Source organism: Bombina bombina, chromosome 3, assembly GCF_027579735.1.
Source record: "Bombina bombina isolate aBomBom1 chromosome 3, aBomBom1.pri, whole genome shotgun sequence".
Lineage (NCBI taxonomy): Eukaryota > Metazoa > Chordata > Amphibia > Anura > Bombinatoridae > Bombina > Bombina bombina.
Window position 1 is genome coordinate 817,666,117 of NC_069501.1, and position 26,384 is coordinate 817,692,500.

Sequence of the window (26,384 nt, forward strand, 5' to 3'; positions counted from 1 at the left end):
ATTGCCAAAAATTTTGTATTATATGCAAACCTTACCCATTCCCCTCCCGGAACAAACAATCTACCAGATACAAAAAATGCTAACCAAGTTTATATGGGCAAATAAGCGACCACGCATAGCAACAGCAACACTTTACCGTCCAAGAGAATTAGGAGGCATGGGGGCCCCGAACCTACAACACTATAGGCAGGCAACCTTTCTGACCAGAATCGTTGACTGGTGTAAGAATGCAGTCAATAAAGAATGGGTCCAGCTAGAACATCAGTTAGCTAACAATACTCCGCTAGGAGGCTCCTGCTGGCTCCCTCCCAATCAAAGAGCACTTCCAAAAACTGTAGCCACAACGACGTGGGAAACTTACAAATGTTGGGATAGGGTAATCAAGAAATACCCGCACATCTCCTCGACATACTCCCCGCTGACCCCGATAATGGGGAACGCACTCCATCCACTTAACCTTATAAAAAGAGGGGAATATCCCTTAAGTATACGAGAATCTCTTCCTGTCTGTGAATTTTACACAGCAGGAAAACCGAAATCGCAAGAAGAAATTATTGCTCAACATGGCCCTAGATTTCAAGACTGGCTAGCGTATTTGCAAATATCCCACTTTCTCACCACACACCCATCCAAAGCACATCTAACTCGACCTCTTACCCCATTTGAGAATATATGTATCAACCCTCTACCAAATCGAGGAATATTATCTCTCACACACAGACAAATTTTAGTTACATACTCTAAAACACTGCCATCTTATGTCAGCGCATGGGAGAAGGAATCAGAAAGCTCTATGCCCAGGCGAACATGGTGTGATATATTCACACGCATGAGTAAAGCTTCTTCATCCATCTCTATTCAAGAGATGAATTTGAAACTGATGTGCAGGTGGTACTATACACCAGTGCGTCTACACCAAATTTTTCCCACAGTTTCAGACATGTGCTGGAGAGGCTGTCAAGATAGGGGCACGCCATATCACATCTGGTGGCAATGCCCAATAGTAAAAGATTACTGGGAGGCCATCAAAAGAGAAATCGAGAAAGTTTTGCAACTGTCCTTACCACTAAACAGCTGGACTCTTCTTTTTAACTCATTCCCTAAAATAACTTGTAAATATAGGCTAACACTCTTGACAATTATGGTCAATTCAGGGAAAAAATTAATACCATTAAACTGGAAGAAGCCAGACCTTCCTTCAGTGGAGGTATGGAAAGCTACAGTAACACATGCACTTACATTAGAGAAATACCACTTCAAGCTAACCAACCGACAAGACGACTTAGACTCAATACGATTTATATGGGACGAATATAGAAATGCCTGACTAGATAAATAGTGAGAGTAATAGCCGAGAACCTTAGTACCCATAGCAAGGTAATTTGTACGTCTTAGACACCAGCTAAGCAATGGAATGCAAAATTTTCACTCAACCATTCAAGCACAAGTACATAAACGCTCTGGGTTCTCCCTTCCCCTTTCTTTTCTTGGTTTTATTTTTTAAAATCCTAATAACTAGGAATTCCTTTCTGCAGTTAAATTATTAATAATATGTTAAATGTATAAGTAGATAATGTGAAGCAAAGCTGTAACTGTACACCTTACCATTGAAAACTGTATGCTTCTGAACTTTTCAATAAAAAGTTTAAAAAAAAAAAAAAAAAAAAAAAAAAAAAAATAATATTCTCTTCCCGATCCTTATATTTTTTTCAAGAAAACAATCTCTGCCTTATTCAAGACCACTTCATACTTTAATACCCTGGACAACCAATAAGATACTTTGCTCCAGAATTGATTTACTTTTGGACAGTCCCATATACAATGAATCAAATTGGCATTGAGCCTACTACATCGTGCGCATTCAAAAGTTTGTGCTCTATTCCATCTTCCTAAATCCTCAGGGGTGATATATACTCTATTAATTAATTTGATGTGGGATTCGCGCCAAGATAATTGTGGCCCCATGGCTACTAGTCCTTCTTTAACCAACAAGAGATTATACCATTGCGATATGGCAACTTTACCCTTTTGAAACATGTTTAAGCCCATATATACTCTCTACCAGTTTCTATTAAAGTCTTTCAATTGTTGTGTATTGAGAAAGTGTCTAACTTGGAAAAATCCAAATAAGTCAAGATTGGGCAGATTAAATTTTTCTTTTAAAACACTGAATGTATGAATAGCACATTTATCCAAATCTATACACTGGGCGAATGACTCAAGTCCCTGTAGTTTCCACCTTCTAAAAACTTCAGTTTCATAACCCGCCGGAAATCTAGGGTTGTTTTGTATAGGGAGAAATTTAGAGCACTGAAAGTTAATGTTCAAAGCACTGCATAACTTTTGCCAATTATAGAATTTTTAAAAGTATACATTGTTTTAAGCACTGGGGGCCATTCTTTCTGATTCATATGGACCAGTGCCTTTAACGAATAAGGTTTAAATAAATCCTTTTCCATATCCCTAAGTGTCAGAAACAATTTCTCCGTTAACCAATCCGGAACTATTTTTATGAGACATACAAGATTATACTTTTGAATCGAAGGGAAACTAAGGGTCTTTACTAGGCTGGGTCAATTTTTTTAAAGATAATTTTGCTTTGGATTTATCCCATAAAAATCGCACGAATGCAGCATTGAGCTGTTTTATATCGCTTTATGTAAAAAATAAAAATAATTAAAAAAAAAGGAGGTATGTTCTGCATCACGTATAATAATTTAGGTAGAGTTTTTAAAAGTATACATTGTTTTAAGCACTGGGGGCCATTCTTTCTGATTCATATGGACCAGTGCCTTTAACGAATAAGGTTTAAATAAATCCTTTTCCATATCCCTAAGTGTCAGAAACAATTTCTCCGTTAACCAATCCGGAACTATTTTTATGAGACATACAAGATTATACTTTTGAATCGAAGGGAAACTAAGGGTCTTTACTAGGCTGGGTCAATTTTTTTAAAGATAATTTTGCTTTGGATTTATCCCATAAAAATCGCACGAATGCAGCATTGAGCTGTTTTATATCGCTTTATGTAAAAAATAAAAATAATTAAAAAAAAGGAGGTATGTTCTGCATCACGTATAATAATTTAGGTAGCGCAATCATTTTGCTTAAATTAATTAGCGTAAAACTCACTAAATCAGCCCCATTGATTCCTATGGGGAAATAAAAGTTATGTTTACACCTAACACCCTAACATGAATCCTGAGTCTAAACACCCCTAATCTTACACTTATTAACCCCTAATCTGCCGCCCCCGACATTGCCGACACCTACATTATAATTATTAACCCCTAATCTGCCGCTCCGGACACCGCCGCCACCTACATTATATTTATTAACCCCTAATCTGCCGCCCCAATGTCTCCACCACCTACCTACACTTATAAACCCCTAATCTGCTGCTCCCAACGTCGCCGCCACTATAATAAACATATTAACCCCTAAACCGCCGCACTCCCGCCTCACAAACATTAGTTAAATATTATTAACCCCTAATCTACCGTCCCTAACATCGCCGCCACCCAGTGGCGTAGCGTGGGGGGGGCCACAGGGGCGGTTGCCCCGGGCGCAAAATTCTGAGGGGCGCAAAATGCTTGGCTCCCAGCCTCCCCAGTCCCCACCATCTCAAGACAGTAGACAGTCACAGTCCCACTCCCAGCTGCGCTACAGGGAGGCTAAAAAATCTGACAGGCGCCTGCGCCCAGCCGTTCTGTCTCTCAAGTGAACTGTCTACTACTCTGAAGTCAAGACGTGCTGTGTAATGATTTAATTATCATAATTTTATGAGTGTAATCCTATCCGACCGTTACCTGCTGCTAGACTAGTGTTTAAACCACTAGTTAGCACGGTCCACTCCCACTCCCAGCGCACATGTCAGGAGGGAGGAAGAAGTCAGAGCAGCAGAGCCAGAGTGGAGTCAGACTGACTAACACGCCGCGCCCGCAATGATAAGGTAAGTAGTGTCAACAGAAATTACCAAACTCATCACCGGGTCCGTATCAGAACCAGACCACCAGTGCCACTGCCAGCCAGAATTATAATTAAATTATTATAGCCCCTGTTTTTGCCTGGGCCCTGGGGAATAGGGATTGGAAATGGCAACGCACGCAAAATGCAGCTTAGCCTCTACCGTTATGCACGTGACGTCGCAGGGCCAGCCAGCCAAGTTCCAAAGGACCCAGAGTCACTCTGAGCCAGCCAGCCAAATTCCAACTTCCAAAGGACCCAGAGTCTGAGCCAGCCAGCATGCCAGAGTGTGAGAGTGATCTATGCTGCTTTAAAGTGAAAGCTGGTTATTTTATTTCAAATTAATTTTTAACCTGGGTAAAATAAAACATACAAGATGTAGATGATCTACATCTTGTATGTTTTACCCAGGTTAAAAATGAATTTGAAATAAAATAACCAGCTTTCACTTTAAAGCAGCATAGATCACTCTCACACTCTGGCATGCTGGCTGGCTCAGATGTATTTTAAAAATGAAATCCCATGTTTAAATATTAAACCATAAAAAATGTAATTGTTAAGTTCTTTAATGTACTTACTTAATGTATATAATAAAGTAATGGCTGCCTGCAACCATATTGAATCCTAATTTTTAAGGATGAATGTAGAGTTTACAATTCTATACATAATATATATTTTTGTTGTTAAAATAAAGCTTTGTTTGTTTTAAAACAAAAACCTGTCTCCTAAGTTGTTGAGCTGTCTCCTAGATTCAAAGCAAATTTGCCAATCCCTACTGTACTGGTGGAAGAGACTCAGTCAGTGCTAATGGATTAGGGGGGCGCAATTCTTGCCTTGCCCTGGGCGCTGAGAAGCCACGCTACTCCACTGCCGCCACCTACCTACATTTATTAACCCCTAATCTGCCGCCCCCAACATCGCCGCCACTATATTAAAGTTATTAACCCCTAAACCTAAGTCTAACCCTAAACCTAACACCCACTAACTTAAATATAATTTAAATAAATCTAAATAAATAATCCTATCATGAACTAAATTATTCCTATTTAAAACCAACGCCTAGATTTAGAGTTCTGCGTTAGCCGTCCAAACCAGCGTTAGGACCCCCTAACGCTGGTTTTGGCCGCCCGCTGGTATTTAGAGTCTTGTAGGTAAGGGTCTAACGCTCACTTTCCAGCCGCGACTTTTCCATACCGCAGATCCCCTTACGTCAATTGCGTATCCTATCTTTTCAATGGGATCTTTCTTACGCTGGTATTTAGATTCTTGGCTGAAGTGAGCGTTAGAACTCTAACGACAAGACTCCAGCCGCAGAAAAAAGTCAGGAGTTAGGAGCTTTCTGGGCTAACGCCGGTTCATAAAGCTCTTAACTACTGTGCTCTAAAGTACACTAACACCCATAAACTACCTATGTACCCCTAAACCGAGGTCCCCCCACATCGCCGCCACTATAATTAAATTTTTTAACCCCTAATCTGCCGACCGTACACAGTCGCAACCTACATTATCCCTATGTACCCCTAATCTGCTGGCCCTAACATCGCCGAAACCTACATAATATTCATTAACCCCTAATCTGCCCCCCCCCAACGTTGCCGCTACCTACACTTATTAACCCCTAATCTGCCGACCGGACCTCGCCGCCACTATAATAAATGTATTAACCCCTAAACCGCCTCAATCCCGCCTCAAAAACCCTATAATAAATAGTATTAACCCCTAATCTGCCCTCCCTAACATCGCTGACACCTAACTTCAAGTATTAACCCCTAATCTGCCGACCGGACCTCACCGCTACTATAATAAATGTATTAACCCCTAAAGCTAAGTCTAACCCTAACCCTAACACCCCCCTAAGTTAAATATAATTTAAATCTAACGAAATAAATTAACTCTTATTAAATAAATTATTCCTATTTAAAGCTAAATACTTACCTGTAAAATAAACCCTAATATAGCTACAATATAAATAATAATTACATTGTAGCTATTTTAGGATTAATATTTATTTTACAGGCAACTTTAATTTAATTTATTAATAGCTACCTAGTTAAATCAGATTCAGCCAATCAGATTGAGCTTGCATTCTATTGGCTGATCGGAACAGCCAATAGAATGCAAGCTCAATATGATTGGCTGATTGGATCAGCCAATCCGATTGAACTTGAATCTGATTGGCTGATTCAATCAGCCAATCAGATTTTTCCTACCTTAATTCCGATTGGCTGATAGAATCCTATCAGCCAATCGGAATTCGAGGGACGCCATCTTGGATGACGTCCCTTAAAGGAACCTTCATTCGTCGTCTAGTCGTCGGGAGAAGAGGATGTTCCGCGCCGGAGGTCTTGAAGATGGAGCCGCTCCTCGTCGGATGGATGAAGATAGAAGATGCCGCTTGGATGAAGATGTTTGCCGGTCTGGATGTCCTCTTCTTGCCGGATAGGAGGAAGACTTCGGAGCTTCTTCTGGACCTCTTCTTGCCGGATAGGATGAAGACTTCGGAGCCTTTTTATAATTAAGCAAAAAAAAACCCCACAAACTGTTTCAAAAGAGGTAGAGCTAGAAAGAGGTAGACTACCACTGTTTATAACATTCTGTTATTAACCCATTCTTGGTTTGATTTATTTTATGTTGGCTACAACTTTCTGTTACAAGTAAATCCCCCCATAGTATTTAGATACACTTACTTGCTTCAAGCGGTACTCCAACCTATACTAAAAGGTAACATGTTCTACTCTAGCTATCCTATAGGCTGAGCACTATCTATACTATTCCCTTGTTAAAGTGTTATTACAAATATATAAAATGAGAAGAAGAATAAAAAGAAGAGACTTTCCTTTGAGACTCAAAAGTAGTCTCCTAGTGTACATGCTCTCCCTCTGTAGCTTCATGTATCCACGAGTCCTATGAGGTCCAAGAGTGGTCTCATGTGCCATTTAGAGGGTTTCCAGTGTTATAGGCTAACTACATGGTATCTTATATCTATGAGCGTTGTTAGCTGTACTTACATTGTCTGTCTTAACTAGTTTGTAATCATATGTCTAGAGGCAACTTCACTGTATACTCTGTACTGACATACTTGGATTGTATGCCTTGATTTTTGCCTCAATAAAAAACAAACAAAAAAAAAACCTAACTTAAAAAAACCCTAATCTACCCATTGCCCCTAAAAGGGCATTTGTATGGGCATTCAGCTCTTTTACAGCCCATAAAAATAAAAAAGCCCTAATCTAAAAAAAAAAACAACCCCAAAAAATAAAAAACATTTTAGCTGTTTTTATTTTGTGTACTGTTAGGTTCTTTTTTTTTTAGTAATGTTAATTTTTTTTTTTTAGTAATTTTTTATTTTTTAATTGTTTATTATTTTTGAATGTAGTTAGTATTTTGTTATTTTATGTAAGTGTATTTTAATTGGAGTTAAGTTAGGGGGTGTTAGGTTAGAGTGCTTAGTTATTAGGTTAATACTTTCCGTTGTGGGGGGTTGGCAGATTAGGGGTTAATAGTTTTATTAGGTTGTTTGCTTGTGGGGGGTTGGAGGTTAAGGTGTTAATAGGTTAATTAGTTGTTTGCGTTGTGGGGGGGGGTTGTGGGGGGTTGGTGGTTTAGGTGTTAATAGGTTAATTAGATACTTTGCGTTGTTGGGCGATGGCGGTTTAGAGGTTAATAGGTTTATATAGTAGTTTGCAATGTGGAGGGATGTCGGTTTAGGGGTTAATATGTTTATTATGTAGTTTGCGATGTGGGGTTTGGTAGATTAGGGGTTAATACTTTTATTAGTGATTGCGATGTGGGGGGATGGCGGATTAGGGGTTGATATTGCGCATGTGTTAGGTGTTTGTTAAGGCTTCCAGGGAATTATGGTACTTTTATACTCAGCGCAAGGCTTGCCGTGCCTGCCTATGTGTGGTGAGGTGAAAATGGAGTAAAATTTCTCCATTCTGCGTGCGTAAGTCCTTGCTGGTGACGGGGTATCATATCATATGGGAGTAAAAACTGCAGGTGATGGGTAAAATATAAACACGTAACTTGTATGCTGTGCAATATATATGTGATCGCTCAATTCCACTAAAAATTAGCGAAGCCGGGTTTCGCGTCCGTCGCCACATATGTAATCTCGCCCCAGGACTATAGCTGGTAAAAACAGAACTATAGAAAACAAAATCAATCGAACTATATAATGTTATTAAAATAAATTTGCATACGATAAATGGGAATTCCCACTTTTTCATGATAATTTAATAGAAAAAAAATAATCTTAGTGAACCACTTCTATTTTTTTTATTGATATATTTCTGTTCTTATTTTAATGATATTTATAATTTTTATTTTTATGACATTGTAAGAATATATCTAAAATATTAGTTAACAGATTAATGTCTGTTCAATAGTTTTAATTGTATCTCATAATAAAAATAACTCTGTTGTCTCTGTGTCTAATATATATATTTTTTTTTAGCAATTTATCTTATGATGTGTGAGTTGTTCACGAGGTATTTCTTTTTTTATATGACAAGGATAACATGAATCTGTTTTTAATGTAATATTACCAAAAAAAAAAAAAAGTCAGTTGTTTTTATTCTTTTCTTGGGTCTCTAACAAGTTCAAAATCCAAATAAAGTAACACTAATTTTAAAATAATAAAAATAAATGTACCTCTTAAATTTATCATCTTGAAATAACCAAGAAAATCCTTGCATTCTGCAGATGAAATGATGAACAAATGATCCATGATTTTATAAAATGTCTTTATATTACGTTTAAAAAAAAAGAGAAGAGGCAAAATATGAATCAGTTTTTGGAGTCGTGAGCAGGCTGTAACCAGAAGGAGAGACAATTGGACAGATGGCAGAACTACACTACCAACCAAGCCACACATGCACTGGCATAATATCTGAGAATTGTATCTGTGTTTGAAGTATTCCTAGTGAGCTCTGGACATGTTGTTTGCTATTGAACTTAGTAGTGACTTTCATCTAATTATCTTCTATGTTCCATATTGAAATCTTCTGCATAATATACCAATACAGTATTGGCACCATGGTTTTTTAGGATACTGAGTGACAACAATATGCAATAAGATTATATAAGAACAACATTGGAAAACGTTACCAAAATAGGGTGTATCTGATCACATTCATTCTGACTCTCTACCAATCATAACAAATACTAAAGCACTTACTGTAATTCATACATGATTTATATGCTATCACTTATGTAATGGGGACTTATCTTTAAACACAAGAGTGACAAAACACAATGAACCTCTTATTTAACCCCTTAAGGACCACAGCACTTTTCCATTTTCTGACCGTTTGGGACCAAGGCTATTTTTACATTTTTGTGGTGTTTGTGTTTAGCTGTAATTTTCCTCTTACTCATTTACTGTACTCACACATATTATATACCCTTTTTGTCGCCATGAAATGGACTTTCCAAAGATACCATTATTTTCATAATATCTTATAATTTACTGTAAAAAAAAATATAAAATGATGAAAAAATGGAAAAAAAAACTTTTTCTAACTTTGACCCCCAAAATCTGTTACACATCTACAACCACCAAAAAACACCCATGCTAAATAGTTTCTACATTTTGAACTGAGTTTAGAAATACCCAATGTTTACATGTTCTTTGCTTTTTTTGTAAGTTATAGGGCAATAAATACAAGTAGCACTTTGCTATTTCCAAACCATTTTTTTCAAAAATCCCTGAATATCCCTTGACATGTAAATATTTTTTTTTAGTAGAAAACCCAAAGTATTGATCTAGGCCCATTTTGGTTTATTTCACGCCACAATTTCACCGCCAAATGCGATCAAATAAAAAAAATTGTTAACTTTTTCACAAACTTTAGGTTTCTCACTGAAATTATTTACAAACAGCTTGTGCAATTATGACACAAATGTTTGCAAATGCTTCTCTGGGATCTCCTTTGTTCAGAAGTAGCAGACTTATATGGCTTTGGCACTGCTTTTTGGTAACTAGAAGGCCGCTAAATGCCGCTGCGCACCACACGTGTATTATGCCCAGCAGTGAAGGGGTTAATTAGGGAGCGTGTAGGGAGCTTGTAGGGTTAGTTTTAGTGTAGTATAGTAGACAACCCAAAGTATTGATCTAGGCCCATTTAGGTATATTTCATACCACCATTTCACCGCCAAATGCGATCAAATAAAAAAAATCGTAAAATTTTTCACAATTTTAGGTTTCTCACTGAAATTATTTACAAACAGCTTGTGCAATTATGGCACAAATGGTTGTAAATGCTTCTCTATGATCCCCTTTGTTCAGAAATAGCAGACATATATGGCTTTGGAGTTGCTTTTTGGTAATTAGAAGGCCGCTAAATGCTGCTGCGCACCACACTTACATTATGCCCAGCAGTGATGGGGTTAATTAGGTAGCTTGTAAGGTTAATTTTAGCTTTAGTGTAGAGATCAGCCTCCCACCTGACACATAAGGGGTTAAAGTAACATAGTAACATAGTAGATGAGGTAGAAAAAAAGATCGAAGTCCATCGAGTTCAACCTATACAAGATAAAGATCCCGTAAATACAGTAAATTTGCATGATCAACAAAAGACAATTCAATAGCAATTAGTCTGAACTTCAAATGAGTAGTAGATTTTTTTCTGACAAATTTCAAAGTTATGTCTATTTCTACTCCCCCTGTATCATGTGACAGCCATCAGCCAATCACAAATGCATATATGTATTTTCTGTGAATTCTTGCACATGCTCAGTAGGAGCTGGTGACTCAAAAGGTGTAAAGATGAAAAGACTGTTCAGATTTTGTTAATGGAAGTAAATTGAAAAGTTATTTAAAATTGCGTGCTCTATCTGAATCATTAAAGTTTAATTTTGACTTGAGTGTTCCTTTAAAGGAAACAGTTAAAGAGACACAAATATTAATTTGAAGCATTTGTGTAAATACAGAAACGGTCAGTAAAAAAATAAAATCTCTAGTCAGCTGTAAACAAAAAATGTATAACTAGCAGGCTAAAGATTAAGAAATTAGACAGATAAAATAATATTTTTAAAGTAGAAATTATTTTAAAAGTAGAAAAACCCCTATCCTCAATCTTATTTGAATATACAGAACACCATGTTTTATAGATTTGAACAGATTATATCAAGGTTAATGTTTTGCCAATAGCAGTTATATGTGTGATTCAAGTTGAAACAATTGTTATATTAGGAAACTGGTGTCTATGGTTATGCTAGATTATATTTTAACTAGTCCTAAAGCCCATGTACACGGGCCAATTTTTTAGGTACCGCGGTTCCAACCCTTGCTCCCTCTCTATCCCCCCTCTCTTTTGCGCGCTCTCTCTCTCTCTCCCCCCTCTCTTTTGAGTTCTCTCTCTCCCCCTTATTTTGCACTCTCCCCCCTCTTTTGCTTTCTCTCTCTCCCCTTTCTTGCTCTCTCTCTCCCCTCTTGTGCTCTCTCTCCCCCCTCTTTTGCTCTCTCTCTCCCCCCCACTCTTTTGAGTTCTCTCTCTCCCCCTTATTTTGCACTCTCCCCCCTCTTTTGCTCTCTCTCTCCCCTTTTTTGCTCTCTCTCTCCCCTCTTGTGTTCTCTCTCTCCCCTCTTTTGCTCGCTCTCTCTCTTCCCCCCCCTCATCTGCTCTCTCCCCCCTCTTGCTCTCTCTCGCCCTCTTTTGCTCTCTCTCCCCTATTTTGCTCTCTCCCCCTTCTTTTGCTCTCTCTCTCCCCCCTCTTTTACTCTCTCTCTCCCCCCTCTTTTGCGCTCTCTCTCTCCCCCCTCTCTTTTGAGTTCTCTCTCTCCCCCTTATTTTGCACTCTCCCCCCTCTTTTGCTCTCTCTCTCTCCCCTTTTTTGCTCTCTCTCTCCCCTCTTGTGCTCTCTCTCTCCCCTCTTTTGCTCGCTCTCTCTCTTCCCCCCCTCATCTGCTCTCTCCCCCCTTTTGCTCTCTCTCGCCCTCTTTTGCTCTCTCTCTCTCCCCTCTTTTGCTCTCTCTCCCCCCCCTCTTTTGCTCTCTCTCTCTCCCCTCTTTTGCGCTCTCTCTCCCCCCTCTTTTGCGCTCTCTCTCCCCCCTCTTTTGCGCTCTCTCTCCCCCCTCTTTTGCGCTCTCTCTCTCTCCCCCCTCTCTTTTGCTCTCTCTCCCCCCTCTCTTTTGCTCTCTCTTCCCCTCTCTTTTGCTCTCTCTCTCCCCCTCTCTTTTGCTCTCTCTTCCCCTCTTTTGCGCTCTCTCCCCCTTCTCTTTTGCGCCCTCTCCCCCTCTCTTTTGCACTCTCTCTCCCCCTCTTTTGTGCACTCTCTCTCCCCCCTCTCTTTTAAACTCTCCCCCCTCTCTTTTGAGCTCTCTCTCCCCCCTCTCTTTTGAGCTCTCTCCCCCCACTTTTTTTGCGCTCTCTCCCCCTCTCTTTTGTGCTTTCTCCCCCTTGCGCTCTCTCCCCCTCTTTTTTGCGCTCTCTCCCCCTCTCTTTTGTGCTCTCTCCCCCTCTCTTTTGCGCTCTCTTTCTCCCTCTTTTGCTCTCTCTCTCCCTCTTTTGCACTCTGTCTCCCCCTTCTCTTTTGCGCTCTCTTTTAAACTCTCCCCCCTCTCTTTTGCGCTCTCTCTGCCCCCTCTCTTTTGAGCTCTCTCCCCCTCTTTTGTGCGCTCTCTCTCCCCCTCTCTTGCGCTCTCTCCCCCTCTCTTGCGCTCTCTCCCCCTCTCTTTTGCGCTCTCTCTCCCTCTTTTGCGCTCTCTCTCCCACCTCTCTTTTAAGCTCTCTCTCCCCCCTCTCTCCCCCTCTCTTTTGAGCTCTCTCTCCCCCTCTTTCTCTACCACTCTCTCGCGCTTTTTCTCCCTCTTTTGCTCTTACCCCATCTTCTGCTCGCTTTCTTTCTTTCCTTCCTTCCTTCCTCTGTTTTGGTCTCTCCCACCGGCCACGCCCTCCCGTGAGGCCACGCCCCTCGTCACGCCCGCCGGCCACGCCCCCTCATCATGTCTGTCACGCCCGCCGGCCACGCCCCCATCACGGCATGCCCGACGCCGGTCACGCCTCCACCAGGCAGCTTCCGCAGTGCTCACTACTCTGCAGCTGAAGGCCAGGTGTGTTTGTCCGCGCGCAGTCTCTACTGCGCATGACGGCTTCAGAGAAACACACTTGGCCTTGGCCTTTTATAATATAGGATATGTCCCAGGGAATGGTGCCACCATGACCTTTAATGAGGATTCTAAGCCATTATTATGTTGCTATGATCAGACAAGCATTGTTTGCATATCTATCTTTATCCCCTTTTTCGAGACCTTGCTTTTTGTTAAAGAAACACAAGATTAAACTCTTTCTTTATAAATAATCAATAAAAAAAAAAAAAGAAAATCATAAATTTAAATATCAATCCAAAAAAATATATACTTGTCTCAACCTCTATAGCAATACACAGATTAATTATTTGCGTTTTCCTTATCCTACAAAATACGTCATGAAGAGAGTTTTGTTTTAAGTTTACCAGAGCTTAGGTATTTTTTTTTTATAAAAGGGATAATTCAGCTTTTCTTCATTGGTAGACAAAAATCTCTTTCCAAAAATGAATTACATGTGTGCACCCTCACCAGATGTGTCATTGTCTTATCCCTCTGTACTCTATCCATCATATTCTAGTAGCCTGAATGAAACATAGAATTTGACGACAGATAAAAACCATAGGCCCAACAAATCTGTCCCAATTTCCTATAAAGTTTAATTAGCTCATAGGATAGCCTTATGCTTATCCCAGGCATTCTTGAAGTCCCCCACAGTGTATGTCTTTACCACTCTAATAGAAGTTTATTTAATGAATCAGGCACCATTCCTGTAAAGTTCTTCTGCAAATTACTCCTGAATCTACTACCCTTCAACTTGAGATTACGACCGCTTGTTCTGGTGTTACACGCAATACTACCTCAGCTTAAGCTTCCTATCATATCACCTCTTTCCCTTCTCTCCTCTAAGCTATACATATTTAGGTCACTGGGCTTTTCTTTGTAACCTTTATTTTTTAGATCATGTACTATTTTAGTAGCCCTCTTTAAACAGATTCCAGTTTATTTATCTTAATCAAGCTGCAAGAGCAGCTTTGGAGCCCCAGTATCTCAGACTCGCATGAGCGGGCCTGAAACACTAGTTAAGTAGCAGCGTTTTTAAAGGGATACTAAACCCAAAATATTTCTCTTTCATGATTCAGGTAGAGAATACAATTTTAAACATTTCAATTTACTTTTATTATTTAATCTGCTTCATTCTTTAGATATCATTTGTTGCAGAAAAAGCAATGCACATGGGTGAGCCAATCACACGAGGCATCTATGTGCAGCAACCAATCAGCAGCTACTGAGCCTATCTAGATATGCTTTTCAGCAAAGGATATCAAGAGAGTAAAGAAAATTAGATAATAGAAGTAAATTAGAAAGTTATTTAAAATTGCATGCTCTTTCTAAATCATGAAAGAAAAACATTTGGGTTTCATGTCCCTTTAAGACTGCTGCTACTTAACTTCTCCCCCACCTAAAGTGTTGCGGATTTCAATCATCCCGATCAAATCAGCAAAAGGCGGTATTGCACAAGCAGTGGCTTGTGTAATGTTAAATGCAGGCAGCAGATCCTGATCACTTGCCGAGTGGCTGTGTACAGAAAATTCATGATAGTGAACCTCATTTGCCTACCAGTTAATAAATGGAGCCCATGACCTCCGAAACTGCACACAAAACTAAAGAGGATGCCTAACCTGTACATAAACTTCATTTTTTTCAGTATAATTTTGGTAGAAATTTAAGATTTTTTTAAAATTCTTCTGAAAATCATTTGCATTCTTTATTAGATAGATGTATTCCCAACTTCCTCTCCCAACTACAAGCAGAGAGAGCATGGTAATGAATCTGGACCGGAAACAGATAACAACTTATATGATGGAGATGCTTTGTTAATAGGAATTGAGGCACTAAACAAAGCTTTGCAAAGACCATCCATAATAGACTGTAGAAGATTACATTTATTCCTATATTGTTCCATATAGAATATTAAATAGTAAATGTGAACCATAAAGCGATGGCTGTGCCCATCCTTCCCTTTAAGTTTGTGTTGTGGAAGAAGTTTGAGAAATATTTCTCTTTTATTGTATATTAGTTGCTACCATACAAACCATTACTAATATATTTCATATTACTGATATTTAACCCACTAGTTAATGCCAACTTATAATTACTTTAAGAACAATATACATTCAAAATATGACAACAAAAAGTTGCTGCTTTCTTATCAGTTTTATATGAGACAGGACACATCTAGAACTTCTGGAACTGTGACTATAAAAATACACTGACCTTCAGGAACACAAGATACACCATCACTTCCCAGTGCATAGCCCTCGGCACAGAAACATTGACGAATTGAAGATGGGTTGTCATGACAATATTGTTCACACTGGCCATTGTCATAAATGCATTTTAATGTAGAATTTAAATCTGTAAACAAACAAAAACAATATCAATTGCTAATATTCTTAAATAGCACATCCTGTAAAAGAGCTGATTGCCCTTTTAAGGGCAGTAAAAGAGCTGAATGCCCTTTTAAGGGCAATGCCCATACAAATTTAGTTTTTTTATTTTGGGGGGGGTGTTTGGGTGGGGGGTTTTACTGTTAGGGGGTAATTGGTAATTTTTGTAAGGGGCTATTGGTAGTTTAGTATTAGATTAGGGGGTGTTTTTATTTTGGGGGGATTTTTTATTTTTATAGGGGTATTAGTTTATATATTTTTTTCTATTTTGGATTGCTTTGTTTATTTTTTTCTGTAATTTTACTTTTTTATTTTTCATTTTACTTTAGCTTGGGGGTTTGTATTTTTTAAACATAGACTGCCCTCTGGGCAGGCTTATCGCCTAGTATATACAATCATACGCAAAAGTTTAGGCACCCCTGACAATTTCCATGATTTTCATTTATAAAAAATTGGGTGTTTGGATCAGCAATTTGATTTTGATCTATCAAATAATTGAAGGACACAGTAATATTTCAGTAGTGAAATTAGGTTTATTGGATTAACAGAAAATGTTGAATATGCATCAAAACAAAATTAGACAGGTGCATAAATTTGGGCACGCCAACAGAAATATTGCATCAATATTTAGTAGAGCCTCCTTTAGCAGAAATAACAGCCTCTAGATGCTTCGTATAGCATATAATGAGTGTCTGGATTCTGGATGTAGGTATTTTGGACCATTCCTCCTTGCAAAACATCTCCAGTTCAGTTAAGTTTGATGGTTGCCGAGCATGGACAGCCCGCTTCAAATCACCCCACAGATTTTCAATGATATTCAGGTCTGGGGACTGGGATGGCCATTCCAGAACATTGTACTTGTTCCATAAATGTCAGAGTAGATTCAGGCCCGGTGCTTGCATAAGGAATACTAAGCAGCCGCCTTAGGGTGCCCAAGCAGGGGGGGGGGTGCAAAGTTAAAGTGGCAATACAATGATATTAAAAAATAAATATTAGTTGCTTGCTGCAGAGCGCAAACTGCAGAGTGATAGGGGTCAAGCCAGCTGTAGTTTGTATATTATATTTGACAGACGTGAAGAATGCAGAGCCCAATGCTGGAGCTAAAGTGTCAGGCCTGCCCACCCTGGACACTGGGCTCTGTGCAGCAGCAGAGACGCTTGTTTCCGGCACAGGTTGGTGTTACACGTGCTTCCCTTCCTTACTCTGTGCAGTGCTCTTTGGATGGCGTCCCACCCTAGGTATGTGGAATGGCACTGGTATGTCCAGATTCACCCGTATGGGTTTTGAATCATGTGTAACACAAAACAGCAGCTGTTCTACAACAAAAATATCAGAATTTTAAATTACAGTGAAAGCAGCTCCAATGATCCGTATGAGCGCGCTGCGCACATGAATAAAGATGTCACTATTGCAGAGACTCACAAGGAAATAACCAATATCTACTGTCATCAGGGAGGTGAAGACGGTACAATAAGTATTTTTTATTGAACAGTACAAGTATACAATCCTAAATCTTGGTGTCTTAAGAAAGGGGACTTATACTAAATGTGCAATTATGCGGCCGTGTTTTAAATTATTTACGAAATACAGTAATTTTAATTGTTTTACCATGTATACTTACTATAGAAAATTACATTAAAATTACTTTTTGCATTTAATATGATGACTTGTTTTTTTAATCTTTGTTCGTTAAAAAGAACACACAAAAAACAAAAACAAAAGTAAGACTTGTGTGAGGATGTCACAAAAAATAAGACTGTGCAAAAAAAATTAAAAAAATTAAAAAAAAACTTCTTTAACACATGAAAATAAATGGGTTACAAGAAAAGTTTCAGTCAAGAAAATAAACCCCTTGATTGTAAAGCCCACTATGTCATACTCCTTTTATACACCCCTGTAATTAGTACTTGACTGACCATATACCTCTGTGTCAGTAAACAGTTAATATACTCATTTGTAGTACAGGAGGAATTTAATCTCATCCGAAGATGTTTCAGCAAAATCTCATCTCAGCAGGAAGAGTATCTGCTTAAATTTTGTATTCAGGATTTAATCTGTTCTGTTACTCAGAAGCAGCTCTTCTAACAAATCTCACAGCTGGATTTCAAGTCTGTATTGCACATGATTGATTTAGCCACAGTGTGACCACAGATCCAACTCCCACTTTCCTGAACAACTAGATCTGAATGTTTAACAACTAGCTCTTGTTTAGTAAGTCTGTGAAAATTATATTAAGTAGTGACATAGCTATTTCCCAGCTCAGTTGTATAAAAATATATATTTAATATGCTGCTATAACCAGCCCCCATATTACTGTGCAGAGGACTTTGCCCCCTCATTCACTGACACAGGCAGTACAGCCCTCCCTCACTCTCTTTTTTTAATTTGTGTCTGTGTTAGTGCATCTGTATCTTTGTGTTAGTGTTTGTGTGTCTGTGATAGTGGGTGTCTATGTTAGTGTCTGTGTGTGTGTGTGTTAGGTTTAGGTGCAATTTTAAATATATCTCTCTGTCTGTGTATATATGTATATGTATATATATATATATGTGTGTGTGTGTGTTATGCAGCACTACCACAATTTGATTTGTTATTCAGCTCAACTATTGTTTGATTTGTTATGCAGAGCTACCACAGTTTGATTTGCTTTGCTGCGCTATCACTATTTTATTTGCATTTAGTCACCAATTAGCAAGAGGTACTCAGGTACTGAACCAAAAATTGGCCGACCTCTAAGCTTACATTCCTACTTTTCAAATACAGATAGCCAAAATTGATAATAGGAGTAAAGGAGAAATTTGCTTAAAATTGCATGCTCTATCTGAATCACGAAAGAAAAAAATTGGGTTTCCTATCCCTTTAACTAGCAATGGGGATGGTATGTAATCTTGGGGGGGGGGGCAAAATGTATCCTTGCCTGTGTGGCCAAAAATCCTAGCACCGGCCCTGAGTAGATTTTGAACAGTGTTTTGGGTCCTTGTCTTGTTGAAATATCCAGCCCCGTCGTAACTTCAACTTTGTGACTGATTCTTCAACATTATTCTCAAGTATCTGCTGATATTGAGTGGAATCCATGCGACCCTTAAATTTAACAAGATTTCCACTACCAGGACTGGCCACACAGCCCCACAGAATGATGGAACATCCACCACATTTTACTGTGGGTAGCAAATGTTTGTCTTGGAACCCTGTGTTCTTTTGCGGCCATGCATAACGCCCCTTGTTATGACCAAATAACTCAATGTTTGTTTCATCAGTCGATAGCACCTTCTTCCAAAATGAAGCTGGCTTGTCCAAATGTGCGTTTGCATACCTCAAGCAACTGTTTGTGGCGTGTGTTCAGAAAAGGCTTCTTCCGCATCACTCCCCCATACAGCTTCTCCTTGTGCAAAGTGCGCTGAATTGTTGAACGATGCAGTGTGACACCATCTGCAGCAAGATAATGTTGTAGGTCTTTTAAGGTGGTCTGTGGGCTGTTTTTGACCGTTCTCACCATCCTTTGCCTTTGCCTCTCCAATATTTTACTTGGTCTGCCATTTCTGGCCTTAACAAGAACTGTGCCTGTGGTCTTCCATTTCCTCACTATGTTCCCCACAGTGGACACTGACAGCTTAAATCTTTGCGATAGCTTTTTGTAGCCTTCCCCTAAACCATAATGTTGAACAATCTTTGTTTTCAGGTCATTTGAGAGTTGTTTTAAGGCCCCCATGTTGCCACTCTTCAGAGGAGAGTCAAAGAGAACAACAACTTGCAATTGGCCATCTCAGGGGCGTATTTAGGTTTTGTGCTGCCCTAGGCACTCAAAATTCTGCTGCCCCCCCCCCAACCCCCCACCCCAGGTTTAAGGCCTTTTTTTAGACATAATATTTTTGGGGCAGGGTGTAAAAAATAAAAAAAATAATGTCTTTTTAAGTAGATGTTCACCAGGGCTTGCATTCACTCTGGTCACACACACACACACATATATATATAAGACATTATTTTGCAAGTCAGATGATTAAAGTGTTTATATCAGAAAAAAATATCCTTCACTGTATGATAGTTTGTCAGTAGGTAGTTGTTTAACCTTAAACATCTTCTTTGGTGATTGACAGTTATTTAAGCAAAATATCTGCTTGGATAAATATGTAATGAATATACAAACTGGCCATTAAAAGTACTTAAAAAATACAACAGTAGTTATGATAGGCCCACATACAATCCCATAGGATAGCAATAGCCAGGCCAGCCATTTAAGTCATTAGTAATTGGTTGATTTTGCCACCCGGCCCTGAGTTCAGTAGAGTGGCCCTAGGGACTAAAAATTCTGCTGCCCCTTAAAAATCTGCTGCCCTAGGCACCGGCCTTGTTGGCCTATGCCTTAATACACCCCGGGCCATCTTAAATACCTTTTCTCATGATTAGATGCACCTGTCTTTGAAGTCCAAAGATGAATAGGCTCACCAAACCAATTGTGTGTTCCAATTAATCAGTGCTAGGTAGTTACAGGTATTCAAATCAACAAAATGATGGGTGCCCACATTTATGCACCTGCCTAATTTCGTTTTGATGCATATTGCACATTTTCTGTTAATTCAATAAACCTCATTTCACTACTGAAATATTACTGTGTCCTTCAGTTATTTGATATATCAAAATGAAATTGCTGATCCAAACACCCAATTATTTATAAATGAAAATCATGAAAATTGTCAGGGGTGCCTAAACTTTTCCATACAACTGTGTGTGTATATATATATATATATATATATATATATATATATATATATAGATATATATATATATCAAAGTAACAAGAGTATTGCATTGAGCAATGATACTTTTTTATTGGAATAACTATACATTTATAAGATGACAAGCTTTCGGAAGAATGCCTTTGGACAGTATTGCTTCAGACTTAAAGGGCCATTATACACTCATTTTTTCTTTGCATAAATGTTTTGTAGATGATCTATTTATAAAGCCCATAAAGGGTTTTTTTTAAAAAAAAAATGTATAGTTTTGCTTATTTTTAAATAACATTGCTCTGATTTTCGGACTCCTAACCAAGCCCCAAAGGTTTATGTGAATACTGTCAGCTACCTTCTCCAGCTTGCTCCTGTTTGTGTAAAGGGTCTTTTCATATGCAAAAGAAGGGGGAGGGGGGGGAGTATCTTATTTCCCACTTGCAGTGGGCTTTCCAACTGCCTTTTCAACAGAGCCAAACTGACAGCTTATAAGTAAGTTTTTAAACCATTTTATACTGGATTTTTATATCAGTATCTGTGCATCTTATTTTTTATAGTAGTGTCTATTACATGCAGTTATATGAAAATGAGTGTATACTGTCCCTTTAAGAAAGGAAGGCATTCTTCCGAAAGCTTGTCAACTTATAAATGTATAGTTAGTACAATAAAAAAGTATCATTGCTCAATGCAATACTCTTGTTATTTTGATATCCAAATCTCTGGACTAAAAAGGCTACTCCAATCAATGTGTGTGTGTGTGTGTGTGTATATATATATATATATATATATATATATATACAGTATATATATATATATATATATATATATATATATATATATACTGTATATATATATATATATATATATATATATATATAAATAAATAAAAAGAGAGAAGCGCTCAACCTGGGAACGAACAATAGCTTAATAGCTTGTTCTATGGCTAGTTACCACCCAAGAAGCAGCCTCTTTTTGCTCAACATGTGCCTTTCACAGAGAAGAACTTTCCTGAAGCATATCAGTCTGATCCTGACTTCACAGTACAGTCCAGCCCCGAAAACCCAAGCAATCCCTCTCTGAACGAGAGAAACAGCAAAACTCCAGATATAGGTTTGGGCCTATTGTGGGCCTCGTCAGTGAGGTGCAGCCATGTTCCTCTAGGCACACTGAGCAATGGGTCCATGTCTGACTTCCCGCATGACACTTAGGGAGACTTCCCTAAATGTCATAATTTGCATAAATAAAAAGAGAGAAGCGCTCAACCTGAGAACGAACAATAGCATAATAGCTTGTTCTATGGCTAGTTACCACCCAAGAAGCAGCCTCTTTTTGCTCAACATTTGCTCTTCACAGAGAAGAACTTTCCTGAAGAATATCAGTCTGATCCTGACTTCACAGTACAGTCCAGCCCCAAGATACCAGGCAATCCCTCTCTGAACGAGAGAAACAGCAAAACCCCAGACGTACGTTTTGGCCTATTGTGGGCCTCGTCAGTGAGGTGCAGTCATATCCCCATTGGAGCCGGATTTACTGCACGGCTATTGACTAAGAGGTGAAAACGTCACCTCTTAGCAAAAAATTTTTTTTAGCCATGGGCTGTTGTAGCAGCTAAAAACGGCGATCGGTTAAAACAAATAAAGGAGCTTTCTACATGAAGTATCTTATACTTCATGAATAAAAGTCCCCTTTATATGTTTCAAAAGTCAATCCTAGCATTTGTAAATGCTAGGATTTACTTTCACTTTAATCTTGTGAATACATTTTAAACTGGTTTCTTAAAGTATGTCATAAATGATACTATACTTACACATACTATACTTATACATACTATAGTGCCTTTCTGAACTCTTTTTTTATATCAAATAATTTTTTATTAAAAATAATAAATAAAATCAGCATACTTTTAAGCACCTAACATAATTATTGCTCTTTAATATTTCAAGGAGTAATATATTATATACACACACATATACACTTACCTTTTTCACAATTTCTGCCTTCATAGCCCAGAGGACATGCACAGAAATATGCCTGATATTGATCAAAGCAGCTCCCCCCATTTTTACAAGGGTTTGAGAGGCACTGGTTTTCATCTGCAAACACAAAATGTTAATAAAAACACATATAGTTTACAAAAGGTGTAAACACTATCTTTATATTATTTACCCTCTAGTTCTGGGCTGGCATACCTGTGTATGTCTTCCAAAAGTCTTTCTGGAAAAAAAGACAATATCAGTAGTAAGTTCATGGCAGAAAATAAGTCATACTGCATCTTATTTTATACAACACCACAATTTTCTATAAATATTATTTATATGTATATATAAAAAAATCCAAGGAAAAGTCTTGAGAACCAGCTCCTTACAGTTTCTTTTTTCATCAAAACACAATGGCAAAGATTATGAGTGGAGCGCATTATTGCGCTTTCGCAAGCACGATATTTGCACTCCCCTCAGTAATACCAGTGCAAATAAAAGTGCGCTGTTATTACAAGTTAGGCGCAATGCAAATGTGACCTTATTAGCGCTATTGTGTGTTAACATCATTCAAGCACAATTATTAGCGCTTCTATTTTTGAGCTCATAAACCCAAATTAAATCCAATAAAAAACTTTCAGCCATGTTTAGATGCTTTGTTTAAGTTATTTAACCATTTACTTATAATACCATATTGAATGTTAGCCTTTACACGAGGTCGCCCAAAAGCTAACGCACCCTGCACTATAAATTGTGACCCCCTTTTAATATAGCCCCCTGTGTTTGGCAAAACCTCAATTTAAACCCATTCAAATTTTGAAGCTGAATTTTGTAATATGGGCAGATTGTCATAGATTACCACTTAAACTGTCCTCAGAGTATCAGGCAGTTAACCCCAGACAGGTCTGAGTGCAAGGTCCATAGAGAAAATAACAAAACAAATTATCACAGCACACATAGGAAGTCCAGCACTCACTTACAAGCACTCAGATAAGATTAAAAGCAAAAATAGAAGACTTAGTTACGGCATCTGGCTAAATGGGACAAGCCCAGGTACCACGTTAAGGTCTCTCCCAAAACCTGGTTCACTAAACAGCACCTGAGACTCTGGGGACAGTGCAGCTTCCTGAGTGTACTATTTAGCACCCAGGGCTGTGCATGTTGCAGGATCATGGGATATGTACCCAGTCCAGTCTGAGAGTGCAGGCCCCTTCCGTGTTGTGTATATGTCTAGGGTGATTACATAAGCCTGTGCACCCTTCACTTGTTCCCAGTTTGTTTGACTGAGAGCTTGCATTGTGTGGCTATTTAGGGACCCATTTTTTGGGAGAGACCTTGACGTGGTACCTGGGCTTGTCCCATTTGGCCAGATGCGGTAACTAACTCTACAATTTTTGCTTTTAATCTTAGCTGAATGCTTGTAAGTTAGTGCTGGACTTCCTCTGTGTGCTGTATTAATTTGTTTTGCAATTTACCTTATGGGCCTTGCACCCAGACCTGTTTGGGGTTAATTGCCTGGGACTCTGGGGACAGTGCAGCTTCCTGAAAGTGCTATTGAGCACCCAGGGCTGTGCATGTTGCAGGGTACCCAGTCCAGTCTGAGAGTGCAGTCCCCTTCCGTGTTTTTATATATATATATATATATATATATATATATATATATCTCTCAAAAAACAAGAAGCACTCCAGAAGACTTTCAAATGATGTCACCTTTAATATATATACACTGTATATATAAGTGTTTTATAGGCACCTAAGAAGGCGGACAGGGGGAGGGTTAGATAGCTGTTTGGGAGGGATCAGGGAGGTTTGAAGGGAAGGGGGGGGGATCCCAAACTGCATAAAACAGAAAAAAATAATTTTAAAAAATGCCTCAAATCTTCATATTGCCAGTACCTAAGATGGTGGTGACCAGTGGGGTGGGGGGCAGTGAAGGAGGGAAGAGAACTGTTTTGGACGGATCAGGGGGTGGGATGTGTCAATAAAGCAAAAATTAACCTTACAAGCTACCTGATTAACGCTTTTGTTGCCGGGAATATTAGAAGTGTGGTGCGCAGCTGCAGGTAGCGTCCTTCTAATTACCAAAAACCAATGGCTGTATGCAATGGGGTACACTGAGCGCCTACCTAAATAAGACCTTGGCTTTGGAAATTTGACTCCTAGTAGTCAATAACAATTTAGATAAAAGTAGAGGTTACCAAAGCGCCAAATAAAAGGCTGGGTCTGAGCCAATATTAGTTAAAATCACAATTAGCATAAAAAGTGCATTTATTCATACAGATTCATAAATAAAAACAAGTAAAAACAAGTAACAAACAATTAAAATTAAAATTATGTAAAACTGCGCAAAAGAGACCGATTCGAAATGCTAGCCTTGATCAGTGGCTAGTAAAAACACTAGAAAAGCCTGGTTTCCCAATACACAATATTTCAAATAATATCTGGATACCATATAACCACTTAGAGAGTGGACTAATAAAGGTGGGACATGTTTAGTGTCCTAAGATACGTCTATGGGGTGTAGCAGGATATTGCTTACAAAATTAAGTAAGATCAGATTTATCTTGCTAATTAACGTGGCGTGTGTGACATACAATAAATGTCATTTAAGGTGGTAACCTGTGTGAGCAAAGCTTGAGGTTTGGACAGTCTATCTGTATAAATCCTAAAAAGGTAATCTAGGTGTAAGTAGATTGATTCTGCTAGTTACAGCAGCGTATAAGATGTGTATTGTGTGAGATATATCCTCACGGTTTATCTGACTTTTTAAAATTCAGAATGTGGGTAAATGTTGTCCAAGAGAGTGATGATGAAAGATATTCGTGAGTGTTACAACTTTGTGCGTGATGGATACAAACTATAAATACAAATAATAATAACACACTGGATTATTAAAAATAGCGTGAAACATCAAAGCAAATTCGGCGTGAAACAACAAAACAAAATCACAATTTTCTAGTGATTAATGTGAGCAACGTTAAACTTTAACGAGTGGCGTGATAATATTAACGTAAAACGACAGAAAACAAATAAACACTGTGAGCACTGTGAAACACCTTGATAGTGTTCAAAATGAAAAAAAGCAATTAAAAAAAAAGCAATTCAAAAAAACAATTAAAAAAAAAGCAATTAAAAAAAAAAAGCAATTAAAAAAAAAACAATTCAAAAAAAAAATGTTGCTCACATTAATCACTAGAAAATTGTGATTTTGTTTTGTTGTTTCACGCCGAATTTGCTTTGATGTTTCACGCTATTTTTAATAATCCAGTGTGTTATTATTATTTGTATTTATAGTTTGTATCCATCACGCACAAAGTTGTAACACTCACGAATATCTTTCATCATCACTCTCTTGGACAACATTTACCCACATTCTGAATTTTAAAAAGTCAGATAAACCGTGAGGATATATCTCACACAATACACATCTTATACGCTGCTGTAACTAGCAGAATCAATCTACTTACACCTAGATTACCTTTTTAGGATTTATACAGATAGACTGTCCAAACCTCAAGCTTTGCTCACACAGGTTACCACCTTAAATGACATTTATTGTATGTCACACACGCCACGTTAATTAGCAAGATAAATCTGATCTTACTTAATTTTGTAAGCAATATCCTGCTACACCCCATAGACGTATCTTAGGACACTAAACATGTCCCACCTTTATTAGTCCACTCTCTAAGTGGTTATATGGTATCCAGATATTATTTGAAATATTGTGTATTGGGAAACCAGGCTTTTCTAGTGTTTTTACTAGCCACTGATCAAGGCTAGCATTTCGAATCGGTCTCTTTTGCGCAGTTTTACATAATTTTAATTTTAATTGTTTGTTACTTGTTTTTACTTGTTTTTATTTATGAATCTGTATGAATAAATGCACTTTTTATGCTAATTGTGATTTTAACTAATATTGGCTCAGACCCAGCCTTTTATTTGGCGCTTTGGTAACCTCTACTTTTAACCAAAAACCAATGGCTGTCAGGGTGCCAGGAATCAGACTGAGATGAGAAGTGCAAAAATAATCACACCTTTATTAATAGCAAAAATTAATAAAAAGTCCACAAGTCAAATAACAAGCCAGGAGTCAAAACCAGAATTAGTAGTCAGACGAGCCAACTCAGGAGCCAAAGCAAATAGTCAGACGAGCCAGAATCAGGAACAAGGAAAACAGCAGAGTCAGGAACAAGCCAGGGATCAGGAACCAGGAAGGACATTAGGCAGCCAGGTAATA

At 38.4% G+C, this 26,384-nt stretch overlaps 1 protein-coding gene across 1 annotated transcript in view; it reads right to left on the reverse strand.

The window, feature by feature from the left end:
* F7 (coagulation factor VII) overlaps positions 1-26,384 on the reverse strand; it is a 123,935-nt gene that overhangs the window by 57,544 nt on the left and 40,007 nt on the right. Inside the window, exons 3-5 of the mRNA XM_053707773.1 lie at positions 22,358-22,382; positions 22,148-22,261; positions 15,272-15,412 (exon numbers count right to left, since the gene is read on the reverse strand). Coding sequence (XP_053563748.1) covers positions 15,272-15,412; positions 22,148-22,261; positions 22,358-22,382 — 280 coding nt within the window. The remainder of the gene's footprint in view (positions 1-15,271; positions 15,413-22,147; positions 22,262-22,357; positions 22,383-26,384) is intronic.